Source organism: Herpailurus yagouaroundi, unplaced genomic scaffold, assembly GCF_014898765.1.
Source record: "Herpailurus yagouaroundi ecotype Mexico unplaced genomic scaffold, PumYag 187, whole genome shotgun sequence".
NCBI classification, from domain to species: domain Eukaryota; kingdom Metazoa; phylum Chordata; class Mammalia; order Carnivora; family Felidae; genus Herpailurus; species Herpailurus yagouaroundi.
The window spans coordinates 5,550,904-5,576,224 of record NW_024412418.1 but is presented as its reverse complement, the minus strand read 5'-3'; the positions used below and the strand labels follow the sequence as shown (position 1 = coordinate 5,576,224).

At 37.9% G+C, this 25,321-nt stretch overlaps 1 protein-coding gene across 1 annotated transcript; it reads left to right on the top strand.

The window, feature by feature from the left end:
• The first annotated feature begins 14,023 nt into the window (after positions 1–14,023).
• On the top strand, positions 14,024–14,941 carry LOC121043859 (olfactory receptor 4A15-like). The gene has a single exon (XM_040495858.1). It carries the CDS (start codon positions 14,024–14,026, stop codon positions 14,939–14,941), a length of 918 nt encoding a protein of 305 aa, XP_040351792.1.
• The last annotated feature ends 10,380 nt before the right edge of the window (positions 14,942–25,321 follow it).

Here is a 25,321-nt window from a genome sequence, read left to right as displayed (position 1 = left end):
TCAGTTTTTAAGAGTCTCTTATGGTTTGCCTCCCTCCCTCTCTAACTTTTCCCCTCCTTTTCCCTCCCCCATGGTCTTCTGTTAAGTTTCTCAGGATCCACATAAGAGTGAAAACATATGGTATCTGTCTCTCTCTGTATGACTTATTTCACTTAGCATAACACGCTCCAGTTCCATCCACGTTGCTACAAAAGGCCATGTTTCATTCTTTCTCATTGCCACGTAGTATTACATTGTATATAAAAACCACATCTTCTTTATCCATTTGTCAGTTGAAAGACATTTAGGCTCTTTCCATAATTTGGCTATTGTTGATAGACATTGTTGATAAACATTGGGGTAGAATGCCCAATGCATTCTACAAGTGCCCCTATGCATCAGCACTCCTGTATCCTTGGGCAAATTCCTAGCAGTGCTATTGCTGGGTCATGGGATAGATCTATTTTTAATTTTTTGAGGAACCTCCACACTGTTTTCCAGAGCGGCTGCACCAGTTTGCATTCCCACCAACAGTGCAAGAGGGTTCCCGTTTCTCCACATCCTCTCCAGCATCTAGAGTCTCCTGATTTGTTCATTTTAGCCACTCTGACTGGCGTGAGGTGGTATCTGAGTGTGGTTTTGATTTCTATTTCCCTGATGAGGAGCGACGTTGAGCATCTTTTCATGTGCCTGTTGGCCATCCAGATGTCTTCTTTAGAGAAGTGTCCATTCATTTCTTCACTGGATTATTTGTTTTTTGGGTGTAGCGTTTGGTGAGTTCTTTATAGATTTTGGATACTAGCCCTTTATCCGATATGTCATTTGCAAATATCTTTTCCCATTCCGTCGGTTGCCTTTTAGTTTTTGATTGTTTCCTTTGTAGTGCAGAAGATTTTTATCTTCATGAGGTCCCAATAGTTAATTTTTGCTTTTAATTCCCTTGCCTTTGGAGATGTGTCAAGTAAGAAATTGCTGTGGCTAAGGTCAGAGAGGTCTTTTCCTGCTTTTTACTCTAGGGTTTTGATGGTTTCCTGTCTCACATTCAGGTCCTTCATCGATTTTGAGTTTACTTTTGTGAATGGGGTAAGAAAGTGGTCTAGTTTCATCCTTCTGCATGTTGCTGTCCAGTTCTCCCAGCACCATTTGTTAAAGAGACTGCCTTTTTTCCATTGGATATTCTTTCATGCTTTATCAAAGATTAGTTGGCCATACTTTTGTGGGTCAAATTCTGGAGCCTCTATTCTATTCCATTGGTCTATGTGTCTGTTTTTGTGCCAATACCATGCTGTCTTGATGATGACAGCTTTGTAGTAGAGGCTAAAGTCTGGGATTGTGATGCCTCCTGCTTTGGTCTTCTTCTTCAATATTACTTGGCTATTTGGGGTCTTTTGTGGTTCCATACAAATTTTAGGATTGCTTGTTCTAGTTTTGAGAAGAATGCTGGTGAAATTTTGATTGCGATTGCATTGAATGTGTAGATAGCTTTGGGTAGTATTGACATTTTAACAATATTTATTCTTCCAATCCTTGAGGATAGAATGTTATTCCATTTCTTTGTATCTTCTTCAATTTCTTTCATAAGCTTTCTATAGTTTTCAGTATACAGATCTTTTACATCTTTGGTTAGGTTTATTCCTAGATACTTTATGATTCTTGGTGCAGTAGTGAATGGGATCAGTTTCTTTATTTGTCTTTCTGTTGCTTCATTATTAGTGTATAAGAATGCAACTGATTTCTGTACACTGATTTTGTATCCTGAGACTTTGCTGAATTCATGTGTAAGTTCTAGCAGACTTTTGGTGGAGTCTATCAGGTTTTTCATGTATAGTATCATGTCATCTGCAAAAAATGAAAGCTTGACTTCATCTTTGCCAATTTTGATGCCTTTGATTTCCTTTTGTTGTCTGATTGCTGATGTTAGAACTTCCAACACTATGTGAAACAACAGCGGTGAGAGTGGACATCTCTGTCGTGTTCCTGAATTCAGGGGGGAAGCTCAGTTTTTCCCCATTGAGTATGATGTTAACTGTGGGCTTTTCTTAAATGACTTTTATGGTGTTTAAGTATGTTCCTTCTATCCTGACTTTCTCGAGCGTTTTTATTAAGAAAGGATGCTGAATTTTGTCAAATGCTTTTTCTTCATCGATTGACAGGATCATATGGTTCTGTTCTTTTCTTTTATTAATGTGATGTATCACATTGATTGATTTGCGAATGTTGAACCAGCCCTGCATCCCAGGAATGAATCCCACTTGGTCATGGTGAATAATTCTTTTTATATGCCATTGAATTCGATTTGCTAGTATCTTATTGAGAATTTTTGCATCCATATTCATCAGGGATATTGGCCTGTAGTTCTCTTTTTTTGCTGGGTCTCTGTCTGGTTTGGGAATGAAAGTAATGCTGGATTCATAGAATGAGTCTGGAAGTTTTCCTTCCCTTTCTGTTTTTTGGAACAGCTTGAGAACGATCAGTATTATCTCTGCCTTAAATGTCTGGTAGAATTCCCCAGGGAAGCCATCTGGTCCTGGACTCTTATTTGTTGGGAGATTTTTGATAACTGATTCAATTTCTTCCCTGGTTATGGGTCTGTTAACGTTTTCTATTTCTTCCTGTTTGAGTTTTGGAAGTGTGTGGGTGTTAGGAATTTGTCCATTTCTTCCAGGTTGTCCAGTTTGTTGGCATATAATTTTTCATAATATTCCCTGATAATTGCTTGTATTTCTGAGGGATTGGTTGTAATAATTCCATTTTCATTCATGATTTTATCTATTTGGATCATCTCCCTTTTCTTTTTGAGAAGCCTGGCTAGAGGTTTATCAATTTTGTTTATTGTTTCAAAAAACCAACTCTTGGTTTCATTGATATGCTTTACAGTTTTTTTTTAGATTCTATATTGTTTATTTCTGCTCTGATCTTTATTATTTCTCTTCTTCTGCTGGGTTTGGGGTGTCTTTGCTGTTCTGCTTCTATTTCTTTTGGTGTGCTGTTAGATTTTGTATTTTATATTTTTCTTGTTTCTTGAGATAGGCCTGGATTGCAATGTATTTTCTCTCAAGACTGCCTTTGCTGCATCCCAAAGCGTTTGCATTGTTGCATTTTCATTTTAATTTGTTTCCATATATTTTTATATTTCTTCTCTAATTTCCTGGTTGACCCATTCATTCTTTAGTAGGGTGTTCTTTAACCTCCATGCTTTTGGAGATTTTCCAGACTTTTTCCTGTGGTTGATTTCAAGTTTCATAGCATTGTGGTCTGAAAGTGTGCATGGTATGATCTCAGTTCTTGTATACTTATGAAGGGCTGTTTTGTGTCCCAGTATGTGATCTATTTGGGGAATGTTCCATGTGCACTCAAGAAGAAAGTATATTCTGTTGCTTTGGGATGCAGAGTTCTAAATATATCTGTCAAGTCCATCTGATCCAATGTCTCATTCAGGGCCCTTGTTTCTTTATTGACCGTGTGTCTAGATGATCTATCCATTTCTGTAAGTGGAGTGTTAAAGTCCCCTGCAATACCACATTCTTGTCAATAAGGTTGCTTATGTTTGTGGGTAGTTGTTTTATATATTTGGGGGCTCCCGTATTTGGCGCATAGACATGTATAATTGTTAGTTATTCTTGATGGATAGACCCTGTAATTATTATATAATGCCCTTCTTCAACTCTTATTACAACCTTTAATTTAAAGTCTAGTTTGTATGAAGGGCTAGTATCCAAAATCTATAAAGAGCTCACCAAACTCCACACCCGAAAAACAAATAATCCAGTGAAGAAATGGGCAGAAAACATGAATAGACCCTTCTCTAAAGAAGACATCCAGAGGGCCAACAGGCACATGAAAAGATGCTCAACATCGCTCCTCATCAGGGAAATACAAATCAAAACCACACTCAGATACCACTTCACGCCAGTCAGAGTGGCTAAAATGAACAAATCAGGAGACTATAGATGCTGGAGAGGATGTGGAGAAACGGGAACCCTCCTGCAGTTTTGGTGGGAATGCAAATTGTTGCAGCCACTCTGGAAAACAATGTGGAGGTTCCTCAAAAAATTAAAAATAGACCTACCCTATGACCCAACAGTAGCGCTGCTAGGAATTTGCCCAAGGGATACAGGAGTACTGATGCATAGGGTCACTTGTACCCCAATGTTTATAGCAGCACTCTCAACAATAGCCAAATTATGGAAAGAGCCTAAATGTCCATCAACTGATGAATGGATAAAGAAATTGTGGTTTATACACACAGTAGAGTACTATGTGGCAATGAGAAAGAATGAAATATGGCCCTTTGTAGCAACGTGGATGGAACTGGAGAGTGTTATGCTAAGTGAAATAAGCCATACAGAGAAAGACAGATACCATATGTTTTCACTCTTATGTGGATCCTGAGAAATTTAACAGAAACCCATAGGGGAGGGGAAGGAAAAAAAAAAGAGGTTAGAGTGGGAGAAAGCCAAAGCATAAGAGACTCTTAAAAACTGAGAACAAAGTGAGGGTTGATGGGGGGTGGGAGGGAGGAGAGGGTGGGTGATGGGTATTGAGGAGGGCACCTTTTGGGATGAGCACTGGGTGTTGTATGGAAACCAATTTGACAATAAATTTCAAAAAAAAAATAACGTCTAGTTTGTCTGATATAAGTATGGCTACTCCAGCTTTCTTTTGACTTCCAGTAGCATGATAGATAGTTCTACATCCACTCACTTTCCATCTGACGGTATCCTCAGGTCTAAAATGAGTCTCTTGTAGACAGCAAATAGATGGGTCTTGTTTTTTTATCCATTCTGATACCTTATGTCTTTTGGTTGGAGCATTTATTCCATTTACATTCAGTGTTATTATTGAAAGATGTGGGTTTAGAGTCATTGTGATGTCTGTAGGTTTCATGCTTGTAGTGATGTCTCTGGTACTTTGTAGTCCTTGCAACATTTCACTCACAGAGTCCCCCTTAGGATCTCTTGTAGGGCTGGTTTAGTGGTGAGGAATTCCTTCAGTTTTTGTTTGTTTGGGAAAACCTTTATCTCTCCTTCTATTCTGAATGACATACTTGCTGGATAAAGGATTCTCGGCTGCTTATTTTTTCTGTTCATCACATTGAAGATTTCCTGCCATTCTTTTCTGGCCTGCCAAGTTTCAGTAGATAGGTCTGCCACTAGTCTTATGGGTCTCCCTTTATAAGTTAGAGCCTGTTTATCACTAGCTGCTTTCAGAATTCTCTATTTATCCTTGTATTTTGCCAGTTTCACTATATGTCATGCAGAAGATCGATTCAAGTTATGTCTGAAGGGAGTTCTCTGTACCTCTTGGATTTCAATGCCTATTTCCTTCCACAGATCAGGGAAGTTCTCAGCTCTGATTTGTTCAAGTACACCTTCAGCCCCTTTCTCTCTCTCTTCTTCTTCTGGAATTCCTATGATAGGGATATTGTTCCATTTGATTGCATCACTTAGTTCTCTAACTTTCCCCTCATACTCCTGGACTTTATTATCTCTCTTTTTCTCAGCTTCCTCTTTTTCCATAATTTTATCTTCTAATTCACCTATTCTCTCCTCTGCCTCTTCAATCCATGCTATGGCCACCTCCATTTTATTTTGCACCTCATTTATAGCATTTTTTAGTTCCTCACGACTATTTTTTAGTTCCTTGATCTCTGTAGCAATAGATTCTCTGCTGTTCTCTATGCTGTTTTCAAGCCCAGTGATTAATTTTATGACTATTATTCTAAATTATTCTATTATTCTAAATTATTCTATTATTCTATTCTAAATTATTCTAATTTCTTAAATAGGTTTTGATCAATTTGTTAGCTGTCATTACTTCCTGGAGTTTCTTTTGAGGAGCATTCTTCTGTTTTGTCATTTTGACTAGTCCCTGTGGTAGCTCCAAACTGCAGGGCACCTCCTCTGTGTTGTCCAGAGAAACTTTTTTTGGTGGGTGCGGCTGCAGTCAGAACTGATGTCTGACCCCAGCCCACTGCTGGGGCCACAGTCAGACTAGTGTGTACCTTATCTTCCCCTCTCCCAGGGGCAGGACTCACTGTGGAGTGGTGTGGCCCCTTCCTGGGCAGCTTGCACACTGCCAGGCTTGTGCTACTTTGATGGGATCTGGCCAAGGGCATATTAGCCGGGGTGGATCTGCAAGGTGTACAGGGGTGGGAGGGGCAGGCATAGCTCGCTTTGCTGTCGGTGGTCCCCTGCGGGAGGGGCCCTGCAGCACCGGGAGGGAGGCAGGACCGTCAGAGGGATGGATCCACAGAAACACAGTGTTGGGCGTTTGCGTGGTGCAGGCAAGTTGGTGAGGGGAACTGCTTCCCTTTGGAATTTCAGCTGGGGGATAGAGAGGGAAATGGCGCTTGCCAGTGCCTTTGTTCCCCAGCCAAACTCTGTCCTTTTGGGGCTCAACAACTCTCCCTTCCTGGTATCCTGTCGCCCTCCCTGCTCTCTGACAGCAGAGATGTTGACTTTTTTTTAATTTTTTTTTTCAACGTTTATTTATTTTTGGGACAGAGAGAGACAGAGCATGAACGGGGGAGGGGCAGAGAGAGAGGGAGACACAGAATCGGAAACAGGCTCCAGGCTCTGAGCCATCAGCCCAGAGCCCGACGCGGGGCTCGAACTCACGGACCGCGAGATCGTGACCTGGCTGAAGTCGGACGCTTAACGGACTGCGCCACCCAGGCGCCCCCAGAGATGTTGACTTTTAACATTCCAGATGTTAAGTCCCGCTGGCTGTCAGAACTCACAGACTCCGGACCTTCTGCTTTTGCATTCCAGACTTTGGGGGCTCTGCCTTGCCGGTTGGACTGCCCCTCCACTGCCCCTGCTCCCTCCCGCCAGTCCGTGTAGCACGCACCACCTCTCTGCCCTTCCTACCCTCTTCTGTGGGCCTCTTGTCTATGCTTAGCTCCAGGGAGTTTGTTCTGCTAGTCTTCTGGCAGTTTTCTGGGTTATTTAGGCCAATGTGGGTGGAATCTACACAATCAGCAGGACGAGGTGAGCCTAGCATCCTCATACGTCACCATCTTCCTGTCCCCCCCCCCCCTTTTTTAAAGCAAGCTCTATGCCCATTGTGGGGCTTGAACTCACAACCCTGAGATCAAGAGTGGTTTGCACTACCCACTGAACCAGCCAGTCAGTCACCTCCAGAATACTTCTTTTCTGTAAGGCTTGGGAGAAGTGACTCATTTTCTTTAAAATATTTTCTGAAGTGCAGAATTTCTGTGTTATGGAATCCAATTTATCATTTTTTTAAATTTAAACATGGTTTTATTGTCATACCTAGGAAATCTTTGCCTGATTTAAGGTCACAAACATCTCTGATGCTCACATTGAGAAGTCCTATAGTTTTAGGTTAAACAGTTAACTTGGTGAGCCATTTTGGATTAAATTTTATTTATGGTTTGAGGTATTGATCAAAAGTTCACTTTTTGCAAATAGGTATCTTATTATTGCAGAGCCATTTGTTGAGAAGACTATCATTTCTATCCTGAATTGCCTCTGTGCATTTGTCATAAGTCATTAAATATGAGGGTCTGTCTGTAGACTTCTCCATTTCATTGATCTCATATGTATCTTTTTTCCAATACTGTATATTGAGTCTAGAAAGCAGATAGTACAAGTTCTTAAACTTGTTCTTTTCAAAATTAATTTTGGCTATTCTAGTTATTTGACCTTTCTATATAAATTTTTGAATCAGCTTGTTAATTTTTACACACACACACACACACACACACACACACACACACACACAACTTAGTGGGATTTGTTGAGAATTGCCTTGACTCTACAGATCGATATGAGAAGATTTGAGATTTTAATAATAATGAGTGTTCAAGTTCCTGACTATGGTATATGTCTCCACATATTTAGTTTTCCTTTGTCATTTTCATCAGTATTTTGTAGTTTAAGCATCCTACAGCATATATTTATGTATTTTTTGCCTAAGGATTTCACAATTTGTATTGTTAGTTTAGATGGTGCATTTAAAAATTACAATTTCAAATTGCCTTTTTTGTTAGTTTATAGATATATGATTAATTTTTTTGACCATGTATGTATCCTATGACCTTATTATATACTCATAGTAGTTGTTTTTGTGGGTTCTTTGAGATTTTCTAGGTAATCAACTATTTTGTTTGTGAATAGGGAGATTTTAATTCCATTCTTTCCAGTACGATGCATTTTATTTATTTTACCTGTTTGCTCCCATTAGGACTTACATCTGGTGTTGAGTAGGAATGGTGAGAGAGGCCATCCTTGTTCATGATCTTAGGAAAAGCATTTAGGTTTCCGTGATTAAGTATGATGTTAACTATAGGGTTTTGGAGATGCCTCGTAACATATTGGAAAAGTTAATTTCTATTCCTAATCTGCCAAGGGTGTTTCTCATGACTAGACATTGCATTTTGTCTCCGTATTATTATTTTTTAGTACAAACTGGGTGTCTGAGGGCTGACTTTCAGTAGATTGCCATGAGAGAGCTGCTGTGCTATGTATGAAGCCTTGACCTAGAAGTGGGTCATCTATAAATGGTTTAGTACAAATTTCTCCATGAATGTGCTTTGCGTGACAGGTGAGGGGGTGGTACCTTTCTGGCCATGCCCTGTTTCCTGGGATACAGGGCTCTCAGTACCAGACCTCGGTCCCCATGTGTGGTGAGGCATACTGCATCAAAGAGGGCTAGAAAAGCAATATGCTTATGGGGATGGTGGGGGACTCAGAGAATTGGGAGTTTTCTTTTAAAATAACCTATTTTCTTGAACAGTTTAAATGGCTTTGGGATGATATTTTATTTGAAGGTTTGTGAGTAACAATTACACCTAGCATTTATTGTCTATTATTTTTGGGGAACTTTTCTAAGCACATGTATGTTTACTCATTTGTTCCTTATAATCACATGATGAGATTGATAGTATAATTGGGCCCATTTTCTTCTTGTAGAGTTGGAGGTTTTGGGGGGTTAAGTAACTTACTGATGGCCACCACCCTGAGAGAGTGTCAATGCCAGAATCAATTCAATGTGTTGTTAATCACAACCTACAGCTGCTTCTTAGGTGGAATTCTCCCAAGTGTTTGGTCCACTTCATTGATTTCTTTCACAGACATCAGTCCATTAATTTTTCATTCTTTACCATTTTTTAGTTTAGGTAAATTATATTTCCTTAGATAATTGTCCATTTCATTCAGGCTTTCAACTTTACTTGCATAAATTGAGTGGATAGTATCTAATGACTCTTATTTTTTGCTGTGCCTGGAGATGTATCTTCTTTTTTTTTTTTTAACATTTTGTTTATTTTTGAGAGACAGAGAGAGACAGAGCATGAGCAGGGGAAGGACAGAAAGAGAGGGAGACACAGAATCTGAAGCAGGCTCCAGGCTCTGAGCTGTCAACACAGAGCCCAATGCGGGGCTCAAACTCACAAACCCTGAGATCATGACTTGAGCCGAAGTTGGTTGCTTAACCTACTGAGCCACCCAGGCGCCCCTCCTCTTTATAGTTTTTTAATTAAAAAAAACATGATAAGTCTGTCATAATTTCACACTTATGCAGCCCTATTTATTCTAGAAGTCTGAACAACAAAATTGTAAAGGGTCAAGGGTTATTTGTATTTGGAAAGCCCAGGTTTTAGCTTTCCCTTTCCTACTTTACTTTTATTTTAGTGTTCATTTATTTATTGAGAGAGAGAGAGAGAGAGAAAGAGAGGGAGAGAGAGAGAATCCCAAGCAGGCTCCACACTCATGGAGCCTGACGCAGGGCTTGATCTCACAACTGTGAGATCATAACCTGAGTTTAAATCAAGACTAACAAGATTAACAGACTGATCCCCCAAGGCACCCCTATCTTTCCCTACTTTCAACTGATATTTGCGCCCATAAGAGGGAAATATCCTCCAAGACACAATAAAATAACAGGACAGGCAGCTTGTTTGTACCACGCATGTTGTGAGTGCTGATGTCTCATTATTATTCTCCTTCTCCTCTCCTTCTCACAGAAAGATACTAACAGAGAGAAAATTCTAAAGAGCTGTTAGGATCCCCCTGGATTGTTCATCAGAGTAGGGACCAGTGCTGCATTTGAGGAAACTACTTGAACCTGGGTGGAGTTTTCCTGGGTATATTAGGGAGGAGTGCCCGGTACTCATTGGTCCAGGAGTGGTGCTTGTTCTCCCAGCTGGACAACCTCCTAGTTCACAGGGCAGGGCACTGGGTTGAGTAAATTACAAAGATCATGCCCCAGTAGTGGGATGTAATTAGCACTATGCTGAGTGCTGTTCCAAACCTGCCTCGTAAACATTAACAGTAAGAATTTTAAAAAGTCCAAAAGAAACTAAATATTGTATTCAAGATTTTGTGTCTCTGCTAATGTGAGATATTAGTCTGATTATTTTTCTTATAATCCCCTTAATATCTTCTTATTATTGTTTCTTTCTGGTATTAGGGTTATGCTGAGTGCATAAAATGAGTCTGGATGTATTTTAATTTCCCCACATTCCCTGAACTTGTTTATATAAGATTGGTACTATATTTTGATTAATTTTTATATAGAATCCTTGATAAAGCTGTATAGGAGTGAAATTTTATTTTGGAGGGGAAGGATTTTTTTTAGGTTTATTTGAGTAATCTATACACCCTGCATGGGGCTTGAACTCACAACCCCAAGACTGAGAGCTACATGCTCCCCCAACAGAGGGAGTCACCCTGGGAGGGGAAGAATTTTAAAGAAATAATTTAATGGTATTAGAATATTCCATTAAAAATATTATCATTTGACTTAAGTAACCTTTACACCAATGGCGGGCTGGAACTGACCACTCTGGGATCCGGTGTGGCAGGTTCTACTGATTGACCCAGCCAGGTGCCCCAGGTTATTCATTTTTAATTATTTTTCTGTGCCTGTTTAGAAAGCCATATATTTCATAGCAGTGGTCCACTTTCTAATTGACAAGTTTGCCAACATAAAACCATTTATGATATTCTTTTGTTATCTTTTTCACATCAGTAGAATGCAGTAATGGCTCTCCCTTCATTCTTGATTCTGATCCTTTTTCTTTGTCTTAGTTTTTCTTAATCCATTTAGCTAAGAACATCAATCTTATGAATCTTTTGAGGAACCTATTCCTGGATTTATAGATTTTTTCTGTTTTATTTTAATACTCTTCTACTTTCTATTTAATTAATTTCTCTTTCCACGATTTCTTTAATTTACTATTTCTATCCTACAATGTTCTCTGGGTGTATTTTGCTTTCCCTTTTTTCAGGTTCTTAGGATGGAAGCTTACTTCATTTCTGTAATATCTCTTGTTTTCTAGTACTTCTACCTAAATCTCTACATTTCTTTCTAAGCACTCCTTTAGCTGTATCCAGCACACACACACACACACACACACACACACACACACACACACATCTTTCGTTATCTTTCTCTTGAAATTTTATTTTAAAAACTATTCACTGGTATTTCTTCTTTAATCCATGGTAATTCAGATTTATGCTGCTTAATTTGTAAATAATTAGGAAACATTGTTATATTTTTGTTATCAATTTGCAGCTGAATTTCATTATATATATTCTGTATGATTTAAGTTATTTGAAATGCATTGCAACTTGTTTTCTGGGCTCCTGTGTATCTGTTTTGGTGAGCATTCCCTGGGCACCCCGAGATAGTGGAATCCTCCCACACTCTTTTTTCCCTCCCCCCCCCCCCATACTGACACGGATGCTATCAATTTACCTGTGTGCCACTATGTGACAAACTCAAGACTCTCCTTTTAGGGGAGAAGTTTGCCTTATCTACATTAGAGATGGTTTTAAATGGCTTATTATGAAATTTGTTTTCATCATCTTCTGGAAGTCAGTGCAGTTCCTGTGGGCAAAGACGTAGCTTAAACCTAACTGACACACCTTTGTCTATTTTGAAAGTCATGATTTAAAGAAGAGAGTGTTTACATGTTTTATTTCTGCCCACACTGGACATTTCCCTTTTGGTGACTCAATCTCAAGTTGTTCTTTTGTGATCCACCCCGTCCCCTCACCCCAAGGACGTGTTTCTGCAAGTCCTGTTGTACATGGTGATTATTCTGTTGGCATCTCTGGAGATGCAGGGTCTACTCTCAAAATTATGATGAAGGTCCCAATGAATTTAATTAGGGAAAAATGACTCTTGGAGATGCACCAATTGAATGACTCATCCATATGTGTTGTAGTCCAACCCCAGATAAAGTGTTTACAGATATTTGTCTTGACCTCAGAGAGTGTTTGTATCACTGTTCACACAACTGGCTTTTTCAGGAATTGAAATGATGGACTCAGAACATAATGAAGTATGTATATGAGTTATTCTCCATCATTCAGGAAATCCAAAATTTTACTGTGCTTTGTGAAGACAGGCCAGTGTAATCGATAGAGAATTGAATGTTGTCAAAGGATATTTCCCTATTTTACTTATATTGACATAAAAACCAAACCACATAACCTTTGTTTAAACAAATCACAATTTTATCTCCTATAAAGCTGACCGCTTTTTTTAACCTCACGATGTTTGTTTAACATTCATTTGTTGTTAGAACAAATTCTGCCAACAATGAAGATTTGGGGTCTCTTTGTTCCCAGTCGAGATTCAGACTTGTTTAGGTTACAGGACCTTCATATTTGTTTTGAAAAAACCCAGCAATTTAAGGGGTAGCCTTTTTCTGAAAGGCTGAAATGACTGAGACTTTCTGCAAGCATGGAAAGCATTGTTCACATGGAAACAGTTCAAGGTCCAGTGATGGTGCATGTGTTTTCCTGCTCTGTGTGCACAGAGGTGTCATCAGCGTACAAAATACATGGGAGAAGGGACTACAACCCAGACCTTGGACTGAACGGCTGTCTTAGTTGCAGGTAACCCAGGAAGGTTAACTAGATGTAAGAGTCCAGCCTAGGCTTTACATTTTAGATTTTGGTGGTACGGGAATTCACAGTCCTTTAAAAGTTCTCCTGTGTGATTCTTAAAATCAGCCATGTTAGACACTCTTTGGGATACTAACATATGTGAGGATTGACTCAGTTTTGTAATATTCTTTTAGCTATTTTCACATACAAAGATCCACAATAAATGCACTTTCTCTAACATCTGTGTTTCTAGACATAGTTTCAGGTGTAACTATTTAGGGATATTTTAATGGGAAGATCCTTGTAAATCTCATGATAGTTTCAACTCATGTGTTCTCTGAGCATTGCTTGTTAACCTGTGAAAGTTTAGAAGATGATGTAGCATCCACATATCTTGAAAATGTGATTTTGAAGAGTCCAAGGGAACACTTTCATAAGCCAGGTGTTACTTCAATTCATGTTTCTGTTCATAGGTGAGTTTCAGCATCAGAACATACATTTGTTGGCCATTCCTTTTATTACTTGCTTATATGATTTACTCACTTTGCCATTGAGTCATTTGTCATTTACTTAAATGTTTAGAGCTCTGTGTCCATTTTGATATTAACTCTGTGTATGTCCTCTAAAATGTAAATATTTTCTCCAAAATACTTTCATCTATTGATGTTGTGGTATCTTTTTTTAAATCCTTAAGATGTTTTGAAATTGTAAAATACATCAATTTGTGATTTTATTTACTAGTTAAAAGGATTCTAGAATATAGATAGTCACCTCTTGTATTAACTGGGGAGTAAGTATAAATCTTGCTTTAGTTTTTCATTAAACCTTAATCCATTAAAAATTTTTTATTTGAAGAATCTCTATTGGTAAAATTGTACTAGTTTCCAGATGGAAAGCTGCTTGTAGCAACCCATTTATTTAATATTCCCCTTCCCCACAAATGTCTTTAATTACTTGTCTCTCCATTAATCTGCAATATTGCTGAGCCTAGGGAGCATGCTTTAATCAGCCTTGTGTACTATAATTTCTGAAAGTAGTGGGACATAAGAAATTATAATATTTATTTGTTGAATGAATAAAAAGATTAGGTTAAAGTTTCAGGAAGTCACTAGTCATAATTATATCTATAGCTAATTTTGTCCTGAACTCTGAAATAAGGACATGCAAAAGGACATATGGAACATAGGATCAATGTGACTGAGTTTGTCCTCTTGGGGCTCACTCAGAGCCTCCAAGGTCAGAAAATATTATTTGTTGTGTTCTTGCTCATCTACATTGTGACAATGGTGGGCAACCTCCTCATTGTGGTGACCGTGGTGGTCAGTCCAACCCTGGATTCCCCTATGTATTTCTTTCTTGGTTACTTATCATTTATGGATGCTGTGTATTCTACTACAGTCACTCCAAATATGATTATAGACTTACTCTATGAGAAGAAAACCATTTCCTTCCAAGCTTGCATGTCCCAGCTCTTTATAGGACACTTGTTTGGTGGTGCAGAGATTTTACTTCTGGTGGCCATGGCCTATGACCGCTATGTGGCCATCTGCAAACCCTTGCATTATTTGACCATCATGAATCAACGGGTGTGTGTTTTGTTGCTGCTGTTGGCCTGGGTTGGAGGTTTTTTGCATGCTGTTGTTCAACTTCTCTTTGTTTACAACCTTCCCTTCTGTGGTCCCAATGTCATTGACCACTTCATCTGCGACATGTACCCATTATTAAAACTTGCCTGCACTGACACTTACATTATTGGCCTCACTGTGGTTGCCAATGATGGGGCAATCTGTGTGGTCATCTTTACAGTCTTGCTCATCTCCTATGGGGTCATTCTGCACTCTCTGAAGAACCTTAGTCAGGAAGGGAGGCGCAAAGCCTTATCCACCTGTGGCTCCCACATTACAGTGGTGGTCCTCTTCTTTGTCCCCTGCATCTTCATGTATGTGAGACCTCCTTCTACATTACCCATTGATAAATCCTTGACTGTATTTTACACAGTTATCACTCCTATGTTGAACCCCCTAATCTATACTCTGAGAAATGGAGAGATGAAAAATGCTATGAAGAAGCTCTGGACCAGGAGAAGAAAATGAGGCAGAGAAGAAATGTATCACCTTTTTTTTTTTTTTTTTTTTTTCAGTGAAGAGTTTGCTCCATCCAGGAAAGGATTATTTATTTGTAGTAAGTTCCTCCTCAGGTTTAAAGTTGTGCATGATGAAAAGCATTTAAGATGTAAGTACTTCCAGTGGTCAAAATATATTTCTAAGATTTTCATAATTTCTTAGGAAAGTAGATGAATAGCTTTTGCATATAAAATGTCTCTATTGGGGCGCCTGGGTGGCGCAGTCGGTTGAGCGTCCGACTTCAGCCAGGTCACGATCTCGCAGTCCGTGAGTTCGAGCCCCGCGTCAGGCTCTGGGCTGATGGCTCCAAGCCTGGAGCCTGTTTCTGATTCTGTGTCTCCCTCTCTCTCTGCCCCTCCCCCGTTCATGCTCTGTCTCTCTCTGTCCCAAAAATAAATAAACATTAAAAAAAATTAAAAAAAAATAAAATGTCTCTATTGAAACTATAGGTTTAAGTTCTATGTGATCAGTTATGCTGTCGTTAACACTATAAATTTATTTATGTTAGTGGGCATTTTTCGCTTTTCGCTCTTACATAATTGTTCACTTTCAGAATTCATAGTGCTCTTTATGTATTTCAGAGAAAGAAATTCAGAAATGGGACATAAATCCTTGGTTCACTCCTCCCATACAAAAACAACTCATATTAAGACTTGAAGTATAGATCTTATTTTTGTATCTGCAAGACATTTAAGTATATAATTTTGTTCATGTTGCTTAGCACGTTAAGGGTGAGGAGGAATGCTGCTTCCTAGGTAGAATATTAATCATAAGGAAGCTAATTGTAGAAAAAAAATCAGAACAAAAGAGATAGATATAATAAGTAAGTTTTACTCATTTTTCTGAGTGGGGGATCCTATTATCTCCTAAAATGGAATGACTTTGTTTAGTGTTATATTTCATAGAAATGATTCATTAAATTTACTACATAGTTTAGTATATCTGATAATTCTCTGCCATTTTTTCAGTGCCCCCACATCTTTTTTTGTTTACAGGGTTTTGTAGCCTCCTATAGGGACCCAGGCCTTACCTTTCATATATAAAATTATCATAGTACATAATCCATGAGATTTAAATATGCAACACAGAACCTGACACCAGATATTTGGGTGATATCATTGGTAAGAAAGGTGCTGACAATGGGTGCCTGGGTGGCTTAGTTGGTTAAGCGTCCGACACTTGGTTTTGGCTCAGGTCATGATCTCAGGGTTTGTGAGTTCAAGCCCCACATCAGGCTCTGTTCTGACAGCAGGGAGCTTGCTTGGGAACTCTTTCTCCCTCTTTCTCTGCCCCTCCCTTACTCTCTGTCTGTCTCTCAAAAATAAATAGACACAAAAAATAAAAAGAAAAGAAAAGTGCTGACGATATGGCATGCCATTCTGACCTCTGCTCTTAATGGAATGTAGATTATTAGGTAATAAAGAAGCCATAATATATATTGATTTATTTAACAGAGACCTCTTTCATAAGCCTCCCTCTCTCAATTAGTCTTGAAAGAAAATATTATCTGTCCCTACTACAGTAGGAATCATGTGGTCAAAGAAACTCATTGTTCTGCCTCTTTTACTTAGTCTGGATCCATGAGGCGCCCAGGCTATGGGGCATGGAACCTTTTCCCTGGTAAATCACAGTGTATGAGAAACTTTATATCCTGATTTTCATCCCTATTATTATTACATGAAGACTTGTTATGTCGTCGCAAAGTCTTCCCAAACATAACACTATTCTTTAAATAAGATTAAACATTTGATTTTGTCAGAATTTGTATAATTAAGTCATCAACTTTTGGATGTTGCTATGCACTGAATATTAGTGTTCCCCTTGAAATTCATGAGTTACGTCCTCTATGATATGTGGTGTTTGGAGGTGGGGCCTTTGAGAGGTGATTACATCATGAGAGGAGAGCTCTCATGAATGAGGTTAGTGTCTCTGTAAAAACAGACCTGATAGAACTCACTTGCCCCTCTGCCATGTAAGGGCACAGCAAAAAGAGCCTAGTCTTGAATTCTTGATCTATTGGAGTAAGAATTTGAGTCTTTTCTTCATTAAACATAAATATATATATATATATATATTTTCTTCTACAAATATTTAGTATTCTTTGATATTGTTACAAATATGTTGTTTTGCTGTAACTATGGGTGTTTTTATATAAAGACATTATATTGTATTATTCTTTTACTTTTTGATTTCTTCTATTGCATCACTCTTGGAAAATTTCATTTATATTCACTGAATTTATACATTTTAACATTAAAAAAATAACTCTCAGAAAAGTTTCCTTTTATATTACTGCTTTTATTTTAATCAATTAATTTTTTTAAAGTAGGCTCCACACTGGGTGTGGGGCTTGAACTCAAGACCTTGAGATTAAGACCTGAGCTGAGATCAAGCGTTGGACACTCAACCAACTGAGCTATCCTGGGGCTCCAAAAAGCTTTCTTTTAAAATTATCTAGAATATGCTTTTGTTTGCAATGAAGACATGTATAATCCTGTTTTCCTCAAACAGGATAAGTAATCTGCCAGTGTTATTATTAATTTTAGTAATTGAAAATTTTCTACTTAATATGTCAAATTTTATACAACTAGTAGGTTTGATTTGGGGAGCATTTCACCTCCTCTTCTGTTGCTGACTCCTCCGCCTCCTCCTTCTTTACCTTTGGTGTCATTCTTTACCACTAACATTCTATATCAGTAGTCAAGGATTTTCACTTGTTTTTATACCTCATAGGGATAATCGCTCTTAAATACTCACCCTTTCAAGTTTCTTGCCATTTATAAACATTTATTTTTCCTGATAAGCTTCAGGCTTATTTTGTTTAGTTTGAAAACTTCACTTAAAATATTTAGAATTTCATGACCCTCCACATTGATTTTGAGGAAAACGGCATGTTTTAATATCTTCTTTTACCATCCAGAAAGAGACATGTATTATGAAGGCTTGTTCAATGTCTCGATAAAAATTTGTAATCATCTTCATAGAGTGTACAGGCATCTTGCCTTTTGGTTTTCTTATTTTAAAAGTGGCTTGTCTTATTTACCTTTGATTCACATTTTCAAAGAGCTGATTGGAAAAGCTTAGTGACTTTTGCTGGCATGAATTACAGCACAGTCCTCAAAGGCATTGGTGTATGTTTGTATGCAATGTTGATAGGCCTACATTTGACAATACACAAGTATATATTCAACCACAGAGATCTGTATCTGACCTCACGTAGGTACATATTCAATGATATGTAGGTCGTATCCAGCGTCATATATGTGTCTGTATGTGAACACACAGAGGTCTGTATCTGACAGCACATGGATCAGTATACGTGTATATATATGCATTTGATCTGATCACACACAGGCCTGTATCTGTCTACACACAGAGCTATATCTTTCCATACACAGGTCTGAATCTGAGCACATATGAATTTTGGCAGGACTTGACTGAACAATTCTTCTGTTCCATGTGGCACGGACTGAGGTCCCTCTTTGGTTTTCAGTAGGTTGCCTGGCTTTTAGGGAGTATTTAAGATGACTTTACTCATGTAAGTGGTGCCTTGACAGTGATGGCTGGAAGACCAGTCTCCTCTGGCCCCTTCTTCTTCTCCATGTAGCCTGTCGCTCCAGTGAGTTTGTCAGACTTGTAAAATGGCAGTTCAGGACTTCCAGAGGGAGGACACAGAAGGTCTTAAGCCAGTTAAGATCTCATCTCATCCTGACCTCAGCTTGAAGTTCAGGATCTCAAGTTGTAAATCCAGACTGCATCTGACCAAACGAAAAGGCAACCTATGGAATGGGGGAAAATATTTGCAAGTCTTATACCTCACAAGGGGTTAATATCCAAAATGTATGAAAGACTTTGCAACCAAATAGCAAAAGACAAAACAAAACAAAAACCTGGTTAAAACTAGGCAATGGGCCTGAAAAGACATTTTCCAAAGAAGACATACAAATAGCCAATAGGAACATGGAAGGGTGCTCAACATTAGTAATCATCGGGGACATGCAAATCAAAACCACAATGAGGGGCGCCTGGGTGGCTCAGTCAGTTAGTGGCAGAGTTTGGCTCAGGTCATGATCTCACAGCTCAAAGCCTCCTGAGTTCAAGCCCCCCATCAGTCTCGGTGCTGACAGCTCAAAGCCTGGAGCCTGCTTCCAATTTTGTGTCTCCCTCTCTCTCTCTGACCCTTCCCTGCAGGTGCTCTCTCTCTTTTTCTCTCTCTCTCAAAAATAAATAAACATTGAAAATATTAAAAGCCACAATGAGATATTGCCTCATACTTGTTAGGATGGATGTTATCAAAGAGAAAAGAGATTACATGGCTCAGTCAGTTAAGTGTCTGACTCTTGATTTGGGCTCAGGTCACGATCTCATGGTTCGTGAGATTGAGCCCCAGATCAGGCTATGTGCTGTCAGGTCAGAGCCTTCTTGGGATTCTCTCTCCACCTCTCTCTCTGACCCTCCCCTACTTGTGTGCATGCTCTCTCTTTCTCTTGCTCTCTCTTTCAAAAGAAATAAATAAAAACTTTAAAAAAAGAGGGAGTCCAGTTCGCTGTTGGGCATGTAAATTGTTTTAGCCACTCTAGAAATCTCTATGCAGATTCCTCAAAAAAGTGACATAGAATTACTATACATTCCACATATTCCACTTCTGTGTGTATATCTAAGAATATGAAATCAGAATGCTGAGGAGATATCTGCATTCCCATGTTCACATCAGTATTATTCACCATAGTCAAGACATGGGAACAACCTAAGTGTCCATCGATTAATGAATGGAAACATAAATATATATATATTTATATAAATATATAATACATATACTATAATATATAATATCAGATATTATATAACATATATATTATGTATATATATATATATATATATATATATATATATACACAAGAGAATATTATTAAGTAAAACAAAAAAGAAAATCCTGCCAATTGCAACACCATGAGAGGCTTTGAAGGCATTAAGCTAGGCAGAATTAGTCAGACAGAGAAAGACAAATACTGTATGATCTCATTTATATGTGGAATTAAAAACCCAGATTATAGAAGCCGGAGAATGGTGCTTGCCAGGGCCTGGAGGGTGGGGCAAATAGGGAGATGTTAGTCAAAGGGCACAAAATTTTCTAGTTATAAGATGAATAAGTTCTGGGGAGCTAATGTATAGCGGGGTACAGTAGTTAATAATAATGTATCATATAGACATAGTTGCTGAGAGAGTGAATCTTAAATAGTTTCATCCACACCGAAATTCTAATTATGTGAGATGACATATGTGTTAGCTACTCTTATTATGGTAATCATTTTGCTTGTAAGCCAGCAATTCTGGCCGAGGTTGGCTGGATATTTCTTCTGCTTCATGGGGCATGGACTGAAGTCAGTCTGTGTTATTCATCTGATAGCTGAGGGGTCTGCAGGATCCAGGGAAGCTTCATTCCTGTTCAGAGTGGCTTTGAAATGGCGACTGGAAGGAACCCAACAGGTCCCTTCCCCTATTCAGTTAGATGCAGGACCACAAGCAGGACAATCAGACTTTTTACATGGTGCTCAGGGACCTCAGTGGTAGAAAACAGAAGGAGTCAGGTCAGTTAAGGGTTATATCCAAAACCAGCCCAGTGTCATTTTCACCATCTTATACTGGTTAGAGCAGGCACACCCAGATTTGTGGTGGTGGAGAACTAGATGATGACACGTGGTGTGGAGGTCAATGCTTGGTGGCAAAGTCACACTGTGGAACAGCATGTAGGATGGAAGACATTGTCTCCTTTTTGGAAGATACAACCGTCCACATCCCTGAAAGGGCATGCTGGAGGTTTCACGTTATAGATCATTTTGGAGTGAATTGCGTCTTAACAATATTGAATTTTCTAGCTCCTGACCACAAGATATCTATTTGTTGGGGTGTTTTCAAAATTTTGCTTCATAAATATTTGAAATTTTTAGTGGGAGGATGTTGCTCATTTTTTCCTGAGTACTTTTCTTTTCCGATACTAATGTAAAAGGTGTTTAGCATTGTGTAAGTTTTCAGTTGTTATGGATACTAATAGAAATGCAATTGAATATTTTATTTGGACCTTGTGTTCCTGAAAACTCGCTAAATCCACTTATTATTTCTAGTAATCTCTGTAGATTCTTTAGGGTTTTCTATGACACAACCATGTTGTTTACAAGAAAGGGACAGTTCATTTCTTGGAGAGATATAGGAGTATTTTTGTAATTCTTTTTTTTTGTAATTCTTTTGTAATTTTATTTATTATTTAATAAATAATAAATAAATTTTATTTATTATATAATAAATAATAACTAAATTTTATTTATTATATAATAATAAAAGTATTATTAATACTTTTGTAATTCTATTTATTTTTGAATCTTTTTCAGAAGGTTGTCTTTTTCCTTTATTTTACACATTTTATCTGAAGATTCAAATTTATAGTATAATTAGAACTTTTTAAACTCTGAAACATCAGTGCAATTTTATGTCCTTTTCAATTCCTGATATTGGTAATTTTCTCTTGATTTCACCTGCTATAATGTTATCAGTTGTAATATAAAATACCCAACTTCACAACTTTGGCTATTTTAGTTTATGTACTCAATTTCATTCATTTTTATCTTTCTTCATTACGTCTTTTTTTTTTTTTTTTTTACTTTGGCTTTAGATGTCTTTATCTAGCTTCTTAAGATAAAAGCTTAGATGCTTTTTGAGCTTTATATTTAACACAAGCATAAAGCTATACATACATTTTAGGTAAGCTATGAATACACTTAGGTAAGCAATTTCGTGTGGCTTAGCATGTAAGAAAGATCTTCAGTTGGTTCATACAGATATTTATTTGTATTTATATATATATATATATATATACACTATTTTTATATATTTTAAAGAATTTGTTTATTTAAATTCAAGTTAGTTAACATACAGTGTATGTTCGATACAGTATGTTACTCCTTGGCCTCAGGAGTAGAATCTAGTGATTCATCACTTATATATAACATGCCACACTCACCCTAAAAAGTGCCCTCCTTAATGGCCATCACCCATGGAGCCCTACCCTCACCCATATCCCCTCCGACAACCCTCAGTTTGTTCTTTGTATTTAAGAGTCTTTTAGGGTTTGCTCTCCTCTCTGTTTTTATCTTATTTTTCCTTCCCTTCACCTATGTTCATCTGTTTTGTTTCTTAAATTCTACATATGAGTGATATCATCATATTTGTCTTTCTCTAACTAAACTATTTTGCTTAGCATAATATACTCTAGTTCCATCCACATTGTTGCAAATGGTAAGATGTTATTCTTTTTGTTCACCAATATTCCATTATATATATATGTATATATATTCCATTATATAATATATATAATTATAATATACTATAATTCCATTCTATATGTATATATATATAAAATCACAACATATCATATCTTCTTTATCCATTCATCAGTTGATGGATATTTGGGCTCTGCCATACTTTGGCTATTATTTTGGGGGGGGGGTCTTCATTTTTCTTTTAATTTTATTTTTAATTTTTTTTTAATTTACATAAAAATTAACATACAGTGCAACAATGATTTCAGGAGTAGATTCCTTAGTGCCTCTTACCCATTTAGCCCATCCCCCCTCCCCCGACCCCTCCAATAACCCTCAGTTTGTTCTCCATATTTATGAGTCTCTTATGTTTTGTCCCCCTCCCTGTTTTATATTATTTTGTTTCCCTTCCCTCATATTCATCTGTTTTGTCTCTTAAAGTCCTCATATGTGTGAAGTCATATAATATTTGTATTTCTCTGACTGACTAATTTCACTTAGCATAATACCCTCCAGTTCCATCCACGTAGTTACAAATGGCAAGATTTCATGGTTTTTGATTGCTGAGGAATACTCCGTTGTATGTATATACACCATATCTTCTTTATCCATTCATCCATTGATGCACATTTGGGCTCTTTCCATACTTTGGCTATTGTTGATGGTGCTGCTATAAACATTGGGGTGCAGGTGTCCCTTCAAAACAGCACACCTGTATCTCGTGGATAAATGCCTAGTAGTGCAATTGCTGGGTCATAGGGTAGTTCTATTTTTAGTTTCTTGAGGAACCTCCATACTGTTTTCCACAGTAGCTGCACCAGTCTGCATTCCCACCAACAGTGCAAAAGAGATCCTCTTTCTCCACATCCTCGCCAACATCTGTTGTTGCCTGAGTTGTTCATGTTAGCCATTCTGACAAGTGTAAGGTGGTATCTTGTTGTGGTTTTGCTTTGTATTTCCCTGATGATGAGTGATGTGGAGCAACTTTTCATGTGTCTGTTGGCTACCTGGATGTCTTCTTTGGAAAAGTGTCTTTTCACGTCTTCTGCCCATTTCTTCACTGGAATATATATATTCATCTTTTCTCCCCTCAGAGAGTCCCCTTAAAATTTCTTGCAGGGATGGTTTAGTGGTCACAAACTCCTTTAGTTTTTGTTTGTCTGGGAAACTTTTTATCTCTCCTATTTTGTTTTTTTAAAAATTTTTTTTAAACATTTATTTATTTTTGAGACAGAGAAAGACAGAGCATGAATGGGGGATGGTCAGAGAGAGGGAGACACAGAATCTGAAACAGGCTCCAGGCTCTGAGCTGTCAGCACAGAGCCCGATGCGGGGCTTGAACCCACGGACCATGAGATCATGACCTGAGCCAAAGTCGGCTGCTTAACCGACTGAGCGACCCAGGCGCCCCATCTCTCCTTTTTTGAATGACAGCTTTGCTGGATAAAGAATTCTTGACTGCATATTTTTCTGATTCAACACATTGAACATATCCTGCCACTCCTTTCTGGACTGACAAGTTTCTGTGGATAGATCTGCTGAAACTTGATCTGTCTTCCCTTGTAGGTTAGTGACTTTTTTTCCCTTGCTGCTTTCATGATTCTCTTTTTGCCTGAGTATTTTGTGAATTTGACTATGACATGCCTTGTTGATGGTCGGTTTTTGTTGAATCTAATGGGGGTCCACTGTGCTTCCTGGATTTTGATGTCTGTGTCTTTCCCCAGGTTAGGAAATTTTTCTGCTATGATTTGATCACATAACCCTTCTACCCCTATTTCTCTCTCTTCCTCTTCTGGGACCCCTATGATTCTGATGTTGTTCCTTTTTAATGAGTCACTGATTTCTCTAATTCTTAAATCATGCTCTTTTGCCTTAATCTCCTCTTTTTTTTCTACTTCAATATTCTCTATAAGTTTGTCCTCTTTATCACTGAGCATCCTTTGCTCATTTTTAATCAATATGGTGTTTTGATGTGTGTGTTTTTGAGATGTAGAAATTTGTTATGTAATGTGGATTTTAACACCTTATCAACTATATAATTTGTCAATATTTTCTCTCATCTGTGAGTTGTCTTTTTTCTGTTAATAGTGTCCTTTCATGTACAGAAGTTCTTAAATTTGATAAAGTAATTTATATATTTTTTCTTTTCTTGCCTGTGGTTTTAGTGTAATATGAGTGTCAATGAGCTGCAGGGCTCATTCGATATTTGCAAATCTATCAATGTGATACATGACATTAATAAAAGAAAGGATAGGAACCACATGATCCTGTCAATAGACTCAGAAAAAGCAGTTGACAAAATACAGGATCTCTTCTTAATAAGTGCCCTCAAGAAATTCGGGACAGAAAGAACATACCTTAACATCGTAAAAGCCACATATGAAAGGCCCACAGCTAATATCATCGTCACAGGGGGAAAAACTGAGAGCTTCCCCCTGAGACCAGGAACATAACACGGATGTCTATTCTCACCGCTGTTGTTTAACATAGTATTGGAAGTCCTAGTATCAGAAGACAACAAAATGAAATAAAAGGCATCCAAAGTGGGCAAGAAGACAAACTTTCACTTTTCACAGATGACATAATACTCTACATGGAAACCCCAAAAGTCCCCACTGCAAAACTGCTAGAACTGATACATGAATTCAGCAAAGTCACAGGATATAAAATCAGTGTCCAGAAATCGGTTGCATTTCTATACAGCGATAATGAAGCAACATAAATAGAAATGAAGGAATCTATCCATTTACAGTTGCACCAAGAACCATAAAATACCTAGGAATAAACATGACCAAAGAGGTAAAAGGTCTGTACTGTGAAAACTATAGAAAATGTGTGAAAGAAATTGGAAGAAGACACAAAGAAATGGAGAAACATTCCATGCTCCTGGATAGGAAGAACACATATTGTTAAAATGTCAATACTACCCAAATCAATCTACACATCCAATGCAATCCCTATCAAAATAGCACCAGCGTTCTCCTCAGAGATAGAAAACACAATCCCAAAATTTGTATGGAACCACAAAAGACCCTAA

Excerpts from the sequence above, each read along its gene's own strand:
- LOC121043859 (XM_040495858.1), top strand. The coding sequence starts at position 14,024 with ATGGAACATAGGATCAATGTGACTGAGTTTGTCCTCTTGGGGCTCACT.